Below are 11,600 nucleotides of genomic sequence, written 5' to 3'. Positions count from 1 at the left end.
GAGACACTAAAATCTGGTAAGGGATCTTGGTCATTGGGACTACTTAGATCTCCGGAATATTCCTCCAGCATTTTAAAGACCTCTTCAGTCAACAGGGACCTCCATTCCACAAGGAACTGCGTGACTACACGGACTGACCTCATCTTTATGTGCCCAGCAACTGCCACCGCGTTCCCAAAACCCGGTCCTGCTACGGTCAGTAGGTCACCCAGAGTGACGACTCCAGCCCTGCGGAATCCCTCCGTGAGCACAGGAAACGGCTTCCTCTGAGAGACATCAAAAATGGAACCCTTTATAATCGGCTCCTGCAGCAGCCAGTAGAGAGAACTTGAGCATTGTACTCTCTGCACTGTTAAAAGTCCCCACACTTTAAAAACATTTCGGTAAAAAACAGGAAGTTTCCTGATGTCCATTTTTTTCGGGTCCATCCAGAAAAGAGGTTTATGTAAATCCAGCCCTTCAAGTGTCCGTAAGATGGCACATGCTACACCCTTCCAGTTTGCATTTACAGGTCCATGTAGCAGCCTTTGCACAAAACGTAACCGAAAGGCTGCAGTCCTGCTCTGCAGGTGCACCAGTCCATGTCCCCCTTCATCCTTGGGGAGAAACAGAACACTCTGTGGAACCCAGTGTAGATTGTCCCAGAAAAAATTAACTAAAATTGACTGGATTTTAGATAAAACATGTATTGGGGGATCGATGCACGCAAGCCTATGCCAGAGGGATGATGCTACCAGGTTGTTAATTATAAGTACACGCCCCCTAAAGGACACTTTTTTAACTAAAAAATTCCACTTCTCCAACCGACCCTTTACCTTCTCGACAGTCCCTTCAAAGTTTTTCCCTATAAACCCTTCATCTCCTAAAAACACCCCCAAATACTTAAAACCACCTCTACACCATAGTAAGCGGTCTGGGAGGTTTGGGACGCCGCCTAACCATAGCCCGATTAAAAACGCCACGCTTTTCTCTCAGTTTACCTTCGCAGAAGAAACAGTTCTAAAATCGTCAGTGATCTTCTGCATTGTATCAACATCCCTCTGGCTGACAACAAGTATCGCCACATCGTCAGCGTATGCTGATAGTTTAAAAACACCCTCACACTTTGGAATTGTTATACCTTGCAGTTCTGTTCTCAGTTTTGCTAAAAGAGGTTCAATTGCCAGGGAATACAACATGCCTGATAGCAGGCATCCTTGTCTTATTCCCCTATGAACTTTAAAAGGAGCACACAAGTCACCATTAATCTTCAGTATGCTTTCACTGTCACGGTACAGAATTCTTATTTTTTTCGATAAAATCCGAATTAAAACCAAAAGCAGACAAAATGTTCCATAAGTAGGTATGCTCAACCCTGTCGAAAGCCTTTTCCTGGTCAATTAAAATCAAACCACATTCCAAATTAAAAATCCTTCCGACCTCTACAACATCCCTAATGAACGAAATGTTATCGTGAATAAATCGACCCGGCACACAGTAGGTCTGGTCTGGATGGATCACCTCTTCCATGACTTTACTAAGTCGGTTTGCCAATACCTTGGAGAGCAGTCGGTATTCTACACAGAGAACTGAAACAGGTCTCCATGATTTTATGTCGTGTAAATCTCCTTTCTTGGGCAACAGAGTCAATACTGCTCTGCGACAACTGAGTGGCAGCCGCCCCGTGACTAAACTGTCACCCAGTACTTCCAGTAGGTCTGCACCCATTTCAGGCCAAAAGGACTTATAAAATTCAGCCGGTAGACCATCGATCCCTGGTGCCTTGCCACACTCCATACCCTGGAGGGCTCGTAGCAGTTCCTCTAGGGTCAACGCCCCTCCGAGGTCTGCATGTGCTTCCTCTGACACCTGAGGGAGATCTTCCAAGAAGACGTTATCATGGGCCTGCTCAACGGAGATTTCACTCATGTACAGTTCCTTGTACAACCCGACTACTCTCTTTCGAATTTCTCTATGGTCTACTAAAAGTGTCCCATCATCAGAAAACAGGCCATGTATCATCTTATTTTGACCATTCTTTTTTTCCAAATTAAAAAAGAATTTTGACGGTGCATCCATGCACTCTACAGTCTGAAACCGTGACCTGACCAGAGCTCCTTGTGCGGTAACGTCTAGCAATTTGGTCAATAAATTCTTCTTTGTCCTTAAATTTTCTATGCATACCTGCCGTCCTGTGTTTTTCATTGGCTCCATTAGCGCCATTATTTCATCCTCCAAGGATTTCATGCGAAGAGTTGTGTCTCTCATGACACTGGAGGTATACTGTTGACACAGCTGTTTAATTTGCGTTTTGGCAAAATCCCACCACTGTTGCACCGATTTAAAAGAACGCTTTGTGGTTCTAAAATCACTCCAAAAATACTTAAACACATCCTTAAAATGACCGTCTTGCAATAAACTAGTGTTAAAATGCCAATACGCACTCTTATGCTTGAGTTTACTTAAATACACAGTAGACAGAACCATACAATGGTCCGTAAATCCTACCGGTATAATTACACAACTTCTAAAAGCACTTAACTGGTGTTTAAAACCATCAAATTTATCCAAACTGGCCATAGAGAGCATATTATTATAAGAGTGCACCCAGGTATATTGTTTCTGCATGTGGTGGAAATTTCTCCAAATGTCCACAAGGTCACAGGAATTCATTAATTCGACTAGCCTTCTACGTGATGGCATATGGGGCTCTACATGATTCCTGTCCATATCCAGCTCTGTACAGTTAAAATCCCCCCCTAGAATCAAAAAATCATCAGAGTCACAATTTTTTAGGACATTATCTAGGTTTCGTAAAAATACCATTCTGTCAATGGCCGTGGTCGGGGCATAAACACAAACAAAAACGACCCACCTATTCTCATATTGAGCTCTAACCTTTAACAGTCGACCCTTTATGATTTCATCAACTTGATAAGAACAAGGGAAAAAATTATCGGAAAATAAAATAGCTACTCCCCGACTGGTAGATGTCTTATGACTTAAAACTGATAACCCTTTAAATTCCCTGGCCCAGTCCGCAGCATTATTAGTGTCTGTGTGATTTTCCTGAGCAAAGATTACGTCAATTTTCTTTTGCTTCACCGTTTCAAACAACAAAAATCTTTTATCTCTTTCCCTTGCTCCATTTAAATTCAACGAAGCAACTCGAAAATCACTCATAAAAATGATGAAAACTAATAGATTTACATACATGATGTCTAGGATTGACTATCACTATCATTATTGTCCAGCATAACATTGACTTTTGTAAGGATTTTTTTTAGACGGTATCCCTCCTGATCAGTGAAACCCCCTTCTGACATAAACCCACGTGTTTTTCTAATGAACTGTTCCACATCTGGGAAAAACTCGTCTATCCTCACATTCCTAGCATGCTTAGTCTTTCTCAGAAACACCCTGATGTCGTCCACACTATATTCATGGCTCGAAAAGCCACTTAGATTTACACTACATGTTATACTGCAGTCGGAGGCTTCACTCTCACTCTCTACCTCCCCAGAATTCAGCTCCTCTGCAACATCTTTCCTCTTAGCCTGTGCATGAGGACGATTTCTCCGTCTCTTTCTCTGGGGCACCTTGAACACATTTTCTTCCGTCTCCATATGAGAGCTATCATCCGCATCTTCATCACCAAGGGACGGATCCACACTATCTAGTGACACCGTACTGTCCTGTGTATCCTTATCACCTAAATCCGGCTCATTCTCAGCCTTCTCTTCTTCACCTGGTTGAACATTGATACCCTGGTGAGAGGGGCCAGCTTCAGGTGCCTCCACCTGAGAGGGTACTGCTGTTACCTCTCCCGGTGTGTGGGCCCCATCCACCCCAACACCCTCTCCAACAGTGATTTCGTTACCAGCGGCCTCATTAGCATTATCAATATTTTCGGGATTTACCCGTTTTTCTGGACAGGCCCTCACCAGATGACCAGATAAACCACACCCACAACACTTCATTGTAGTAGTAGTGGCATAAATTACATAATTAAAATCCTCCACCTTTACATTGAGTATCAGATCCAGCTCATTATTGTCCTTCAGGACCATGTACACACACCGTCTGAAAGACACAATATGTTTTACACGAGGGGATTTGCTTGTAATTGCGATCCTCTTCATCTGGGAGACCAGTTTTCCATAGCGGGATAGAGTTTGGGACAGAACCTTGTCCTTAATAAAAGGAGGAACATTCGACAGGATTATTTTTTTAGATGGTGTTGACAAAGGAAGCACTAAGTGGAACACATCATCAAGCACAACTCCACTGTCCTCCATTTCGTTTGCCAACTCCACCGTTTTCAGAAACAGCACGACGGCACTATTCATCCGGGCCGCAGACAGAACGTTGTCGTACCCTACACTCTCCCCCACGGTCAGACACACCTCCTCAACGCTGGCGGTAGTGGCTACTTTAATAGCATTCCGCCGCGTGCGGGAATCATATTTCCCGGTACCTGGGGCAGCCATGTTTCCCAAAACAACACAGAAACAGCCGACCAGGCCAGCGAGAAACACACACACACACAAACAAACACAAACACGCGCACGCGCATACAACAAACAGTAGTAATTTGAACTCTCTCAGAAACCAAAGACCTAAAGGAAATCGTATTTCTTAAGAAAAAAGAGATAGAAAAAATGAACAAGCGAACTTGGAGCAGCGGCCTTGGCCACGCTCCGCACACACTCACTCACTTCCGCTCCGACTCCGCCCACTCACTCAGTCCATGCGCACACGAGAGAGAGAGAGAGAGAGAGAGAGAGAGAGAGAGAGAATCCTAGGTGAGACAGAAAGTGAGAGAGAGAGAAAAGTCTTGGATGGACTGGACTTTATAATATCCTTTACTACCAAAGATTAAAATGTTGTTTTTTTCCCCCTCATAGACGAATCAGTTAAGCATTATGTTTAAACTTAAATACAAACTAAAATAAAAATGTCATATTTCCGTTATAATCAACATCACAAATACATTGATTTACACCTCATTTCTGTTTAAACATTTCAAGTTCATTAACCAACTTGCAGTAAGTATTCAGTCCTTAGTGATGATCTTATTAACCCCCTGAGGACTGAGACAACTTCACAAGGCTCACTGTCACACAGTTTCTCTTTACATGTCAGCCAAAAACACCAGTGCACACCAAAAACACCACCATACACCAAAAACACCATCGTACACCAAAAACAACATCATACACCAAAAAACACAGCATCAAGACTTTACATTTTACACACTGACTGTGTAACCATTTCAGCTTCAGTTACAGCATGACTTTCAGCAGATCAGCTGTCTTACATTCTCTCTCTCTCTCTCTCTCTCTCTCTCTCTCTGTAAGTGTGTGTAGGAGATGTGTATATAGAGATCCAGACAGAACACTTGCCTCAGTTGTTGTTGAGGAGTGTCGGCCGTTACGCTGCAGCTCGGTCTGCAACACTGTCTGTGCCTCTGCTCCAAAGTCCAACCTCCGCTCGTCTCCCCCCTTGTCCTCCTGTCCAGTGGCCCCACCCAAGAGCAGGACACACTCCAGGTCAGTGCACCACACTTACACAGACACACATCACACACACGTATCTCACACACTCACACACATCACACACACACAGTCTGAGTGAAGTCATCACGCAGTTATCACACACTAATGAGACGCTGGACATTTCACTCTCGCTGTAGCTCACACAAAAAGACAAGAATAAGCAAGAAAGAAAAGCAGTAAACAGTATGAATTATAAACAGTGACACTGATCAGATTGTTTGTTTTCTACACTAGTTTCTAATACTTTCTTTCATTTCGTACTATGATCTTGTATACTTTTTAAAGAATTTTTTACCCTCCCTCTCTTTCTCTCTCTCTCCCCCCCAGCCCGGTTATGTCTTGATGTCCCGGTCAGCGAGGACATGTTTGAGGACAGGGAAAGTCCCTCCGCAGTTTTTCTCCAGAGAGCAGCTTTACAGATTTTGTTCAGTACGAGGAGACGGAGTCTGATGACTATGCCCCTCTCCAGTCCGATCCTAAACTCCAGCCTGGTTCTCTGGGTGCTCCTGTGATGCAGCACTGCCTCGGGCACTTCCAGCACTTTCTGTGCAGACTGCTGGAGCTCTACATTGCCCCGGGTCACACGGGGAGCGGGGCTAACCATGGGGAGGCGGAGTTAACAGAGAGACCTTTGAACATCTGTGTATTTGAACAGAAGGAGTGTGTGTCTACGTTAACGGCTGCCAAAATGATTTTATTTAACCAGCGCATATTAAACAGAACATACTCTCACATTTGCATATTATTGTTTAATTGAAAGTTTTCTGATTATTATTCTGGATTTACTTTGTTTTTTAAATTTATATCACTGATTTATTTATTATTTGCTGTTTGTTTTTACTAATCACAGTGTATAATTACTTATAGATGAATATTAACATCACCATCAACAATAATAATTAATATTAATGATTATTAATGACGTGTGTGTGTGGTGATGGTGATGTCAGACAGCGGCGGTGTGACTCCGCCTCCTCGGTGGCTCGAGTCTCTGATGAACATCTGTTTCTCTGAGCTGGACTTCAGCATCCGCGCCATCGCTGTCTCCCTCCTCATGGACCTGGTGGGTCTGACGCAGTCCGTCGCCATGGTGACAGAAGAACAGGTGGGCGTGGACGACTCCGCCCAGCTGATGAACCCGAGCCAGGGTTGTGTTGCCGTAGTGATCAGGCCACCGCTCACACAGGGGATGTTAAAGTACATCGCTGACAAAACTATCTTCAAGGTGAAACGTTAATCTCGCTTCATTTCTTTCATCCCTCTCTCACGCTTTTCTCCTTCCTCTCTTTCTTTTTTTCTTTATCTGTCTCTCTTCCTCTTCTTTTCCACGGTTTCTCCTGCTTTTTAGCAATTGTGTCCTACCTTTTTTTATTCCTCTACTATGATTTCTTTCTCTTTCGTATTTATTATTTTTATTGTTCCTTTTTTGCTCTTTCTTTCTCTCCAATATTTTTTACGTTTCTTTTCACGTTTTTGTTTCAAACTTTTTCTGTCAATCCCTCATGTAGTATGTTTGTCTTTCACTTTTTTCCCTCTTGCTTTCTGCATTTTATTCTTTCTGTTTAATCTTCATTCATCTCTCATTCTCTATCATCTCTCTCTCGCACACACGCATATTCTCTCTCTCCCATCCTTTCACACACACACACACACACACACACATTTTCTCTCTATCAGTCTCTCTCTCCCATCCTCTCTCACCCTCTTCTCTGTCTCTCCTTTTCCTTTACTCTTTGTCATTATTTTATGTCCTTTTTTCCTAATCCATGTTTTTTTTCTTGTTTGATTGTAGTGTAATTGAACCTGGTGTGTTTATAGTATTATCAGAGAGTCTCTTGCTGTGGATCTGCTGTTATTAATGCTGCACTCCGTTGTACTCGAGCTCTGGAAGTACAGAACCAGTTTTCCGGCGTTCCGATCTAAAGGCGTTCTGGCTCAGAAATAATTGTGGATACTCTGACAAGGTCATATTTGAGTTTGATAAACATATTAATAAGACTTACATGAATTATTCCTGTGATGCACAGAGAGAAATAATGTATAATCGTCATCCCCTGTCTTCAACTTTGTTCGTAAATATGATCCGTTACAGTGATTTTATCAAATTAGTGAATTTGGGCTAAAATCAGCAGAATTACGTCACAAACCTAAATTATGACACAAAAGCTACAAGTCAACAAAGTTGAGTTTCATCACGTAGAAAATAACGTGAAGGGAATTCTGTTTAGCGTTGACCACATGAGCACCGCCATGTCATTGTGATCTCAGGTATGTGTACGTGTGTGTGTGAGAGCTCTCAGGACTGTTCTATCACACGTCTCCATGAGGGACGTTGTGGTTTTACGAGTTTCAGTACAACGGCTTGCAGCATAAGAGAGTAAGCAAAAGGCAAATTCAGTAGTTTGACTGCTTCAGAGTGGTTAATTTGATTCTTGAGAACAAAAGGATTCTGATGAAGGGAGAGGTTTATTTGTACATCTCAGACGTTGGCAGGAGGTGTGAGGTAGCCTCTGGTGCTCTGTGAGCTCTGAGGGACTCTGTAGGGATCGTCTCGGGGAGCAGCGTACTCTGCCATGTTGGGTAAACCAGACAGCACACAGCAGCTCAGAGCATGGCAAGAAATCCCCATGTTTTCAATTGCATGCCATTCAAAAGTCTGCTCATCATAACACTCCACTTCATCTACGATGGTAGTGCTGTTCTCTCCTCCAACAACGAACAGGAGATCGTCCAGCACCTCAATGCTGAAGTGGCTGCGTTGGTTGTTCATGACTGGACCTGGTGTCCACACGTTGGTCTGAGGATTATACACCTCTACATCGCTTAGTTGATTAACACCATCATTTCCCCCGACAGCGTAAACCCATCCTCCATACGCGACCACGCCCAGTCCACACCTTCTTATCATCATGGGGGTGATGAGGGTCCACACTCTCGTCTGAGGACTGTAATACTCCCCCGTGAACAAACACCCGAAAATGTCATACCCTCCACATATGTACACTTTGCCATTCAGTACTGTAGCGCTAGAGCTGCTCATTCGTCCGTGCATTGGCGCAATCATGCACCACCGATCATTCTCAGGTTCATATCGCTCTACCGTATTCAGATGTTCGAAGCCATTAAATCCTCCCATTGCATAGATACGACTGTCCAGCACACACACGCTCACGTCACACCGGCAATAGTGCATGGAGTGCACCTGAGCCCAGATTCTGGTGATGGGGTCAAACCTTCTCACACTGCAGAGGAAATCCTCACTGTCGATTCCTCCGATGCAGTACACGAAGCCGTTTAGATACACCGTCCCGTGATGGGCAGACGGTGGACTCTCATCGGAGCACGTGACGCATACCCAGCGTGCCGCTCGCGTATCATACGCTTTTATGGCATTGGTGCGATTCCTTTGGTACCAGCCACCGATGGCCAGCAGAACAGCGCTGGGCAGGCGGAGTCTCGTGAGATCAGAGCTGAGAGAAAGGCTTGGGTTGAGGTCATCAATGCCCATCAGAACTCTGGTGACGATCGGCTTACATGTCATGTCGTCCATCACTAAAACGTTGTTGCTCACATTGTTCATAAGGTAATCGTGTGTCAGTAGCCCCAGACGCACCTTGGGCAGTAACACTCCTATGTGTGCTTTCCGTTTCCATGGCGCATGTTTGATCCACTGTAAGACGGCTTCAAACACCACGCTCTCCTGTTTCACGTTCAGTTCATCCTTCTCGATGATCTCGCTCAGCTGCACGACCGTCAGGTCCAGGAAGTCCTCAGAGAGGCGCACCATCTCCTCAAAGTTGTGCAAGATAAACCGGAAGGCCTGCTGCTTCAACTTCTCGCAGAAGTAGGAGTGAGCAAAACGCCAGAGGTAAATGCAGTTCTCGGGACACAGCTGAGCCTTCAGGAACGCGCAGCACTCGTTCACCAGGCTGCTCACCAACAGATAATCAGCAGCGATCAGCAGCTTACATGTAGGCCACACTAAGTAAAGAACATTTATTAGCATTTCATTTAAAATGTCATGGCATCAAAATTTATAGCAGTGTTCATCAGTGCAGAATTTATTTCTGGTGTAAAACAGCTAAATGTTTTAAAAGGTTACTTAAAGTGGACAAGTAATACTTTTATTACTTTCCTCAACAAAACGCTGGAAAGGTAATGTTTCTGTATAAACATACATCTCTCTCCATCTATAAAGCTATTAAACAAACAAATAAATAAATAAATAAATATACAGCCATTATTAACTATTTCATCACCATCAATATTTAATCACTTTAATGTAGAATTAATTCCATTTGGGAAATTCACCCTGGGAGGTGGGTTTTTTCCAGGAAAATAAACGGTTCTTTATGCTGGACGTGTGCATTTTGGACATGCGCAGGATTTATAGCTGTTTTTAAAGCATTTCACAGAGACTGATCCTGAACTGCAGGTTTCTGTCAGGTTCACTGCATCCTGTGTATATATCAGTGGTTACAGAATTAGAATTGGAACCTTGGAATCAGAACATTGCGAGATGAAAAGCTGATCTGCATCAGCACAATCCACATTCAGATGAAAGTTGTACATTCAGTAGCTCTGACTTGCATAAAAACTGGACAGAAAATGAGTAAACAGGAAGAAGAGAAGGGAATGCAGAGGAAGGTGGACGGGATGTCTTGCAACATCATCAATGAGCTGCGGTTAGAGAAGAAGCTCTGTGATGTAGTCATCATGGTGGATGGCACCGAGTTCCACGTGCACAAGAACATCCTGTGCGGCTGCAGCCCATACTTCATGGTTCTCTTTACCAAAGGCTGGTACCCTCCTGATAAGCTCAGGTACAGCATCCCTAACGTTTCCACCGAGATAATGGAGCTGATCGTGGAGTACGCGTATATAAGACGTGTTAACATCACAGAGAAAAACGTGACATTTGGCTGTAACTCCACCTGAAGTTGGGCTTTTCTTCTTTTATTCACAGTTGGGTGTAGAGTGAGGCTTTTCCTGATGATATTTGGCTGTAGTTCTACCCGAACTTGTGCTTTCTTCTTTATCTGTAGTTGAGTGTAGAAGTGGTTGGGGCCCAAGCTGTTTCTTCTGATTCAGGCTTTGATGATGGTGTTGGCCCTGACTTTATGATTTATTTATTTTATGCAGGTCCGTTTTCCTCTGTCTTATGATTTTAAGAATTCAAAATTGAAAAAAAATTAAAATTAAAAAAAAAAAATTGAAAAAGTGAAAGAAATGTGTAAAAGGGAATATGTGATTTATTACAAGAAACTAACTGGAGAGATGGGTGGATAAGTGAAAAAAAGGAAAAGATGGAATGGGGAAATATTTTATAACAATGGCGATGATAAGTTTGGCAGAGGAGTAGCAATTCTAATAAAAGATAATAGAGACATAAAATGTAAAATAGTGTATAAGGACACATTTGGGAAATGGTTGGTGGTAGAGATAGAATATGAAGAGAGGAAAGTGTTGGTGGTCAATGTACATGCACCAACAGGGGAGCAGGAGAAGAGAGAGTATTTTAAGTATTTAAGGGATCAATCAAGTTATTATACTGTGGGATTTTAATACAGTGTTTAGTAAATTGGATATGGCTGAGGGAATGGTTTTTAAAAATGACAGGAAGAAAAGAGGTAAAATTACTGATGGAGGAAAATAACATGGACATATGGAGAGAAAGGAATGAAAAGAAAAAAAAAAAGAATACTCAAGGAGGCAGATAGTCAGGAATTTTATGTGCAAAACAAGAACTGACTGTTTTATGTACAAGGAACATAGAAGGTTTTATAGAAGGGATGAGGTATGAAGAAACAAGCCTAAGTGATCATAAGCCACTTTTTATGCAAATAGACTGGAGTACAGTGAAAAGAGGGCCAGGGGTATGGGTCTTAAACACAGCGGTTTTAAAGAATGAAGAATATGTTGAAAAGATAAAAGATATCATTGAAACAGAAAAAGAAAATGGAATGTATGTGGAAGATAAAAGAATATGGTGAGAAAATGTGAAGTATGCAGTATAAAAATTTACAATAAAATATTGCAGACAAATACAGAAAAGCAAAAAGA

General features: G+C 42.8%; 2 protein-coding genes across 2 annotated transcripts; one reads left to right on the top strand and one right to left on the bottom strand.

Moving 5' to 3' along the window:
• Window positions 1-8,016: 8,016 nt before the first annotated feature.
• LOC128630823 (kelch-like protein 10) lies at window positions 8,017-9,543 on the bottom strand. Its single transcript, XM_053679088.1, has one exon. It carries the CDS (start codon window positions 9,541-9,543, stop codon window positions 8,017-8,019), a length of 1,527 nt encoding a protein of 508 aa, XP_053535063.1.
• Window positions 9,544-10,145: 602 nt separating this feature from the next.
• LOC128630864 (kelch-like protein 10) lies at window positions 10,146-10,567 on the top strand. Its single transcript, XM_053679178.1, has 2 exons — window positions 10,146-10,360; window positions 10,504-10,567. The coding sequence occupies exons 1-2, from the start codon at window positions 10,146-10,148 to the stop codon at window positions 10,511-10,513; spliced, it is 225 nt and encodes a 74-aa protein (XP_053535153.1). The 3' UTR covers window positions 10,514-10,567.
• The last annotated feature ends 1,033 nt before the right edge of the window (window positions 10,568-11,600 follow it).

Source organism: Ictalurus punctatus, unplaced genomic scaffold (assembly GCF_001660625.3).
Source record: "Ictalurus punctatus breed USDA103 unplaced genomic scaffold, Coco_2.0 Super-Scaffold_100068, whole genome shotgun sequence".
Lineage (NCBI taxonomy): Eukaryota > Metazoa > Chordata > Actinopteri > Siluriformes > Ictaluridae > Ictalurus > Ictalurus punctatus.
This window is presented reverse-complemented; position numbering and strand designations above follow the sequence as displayed.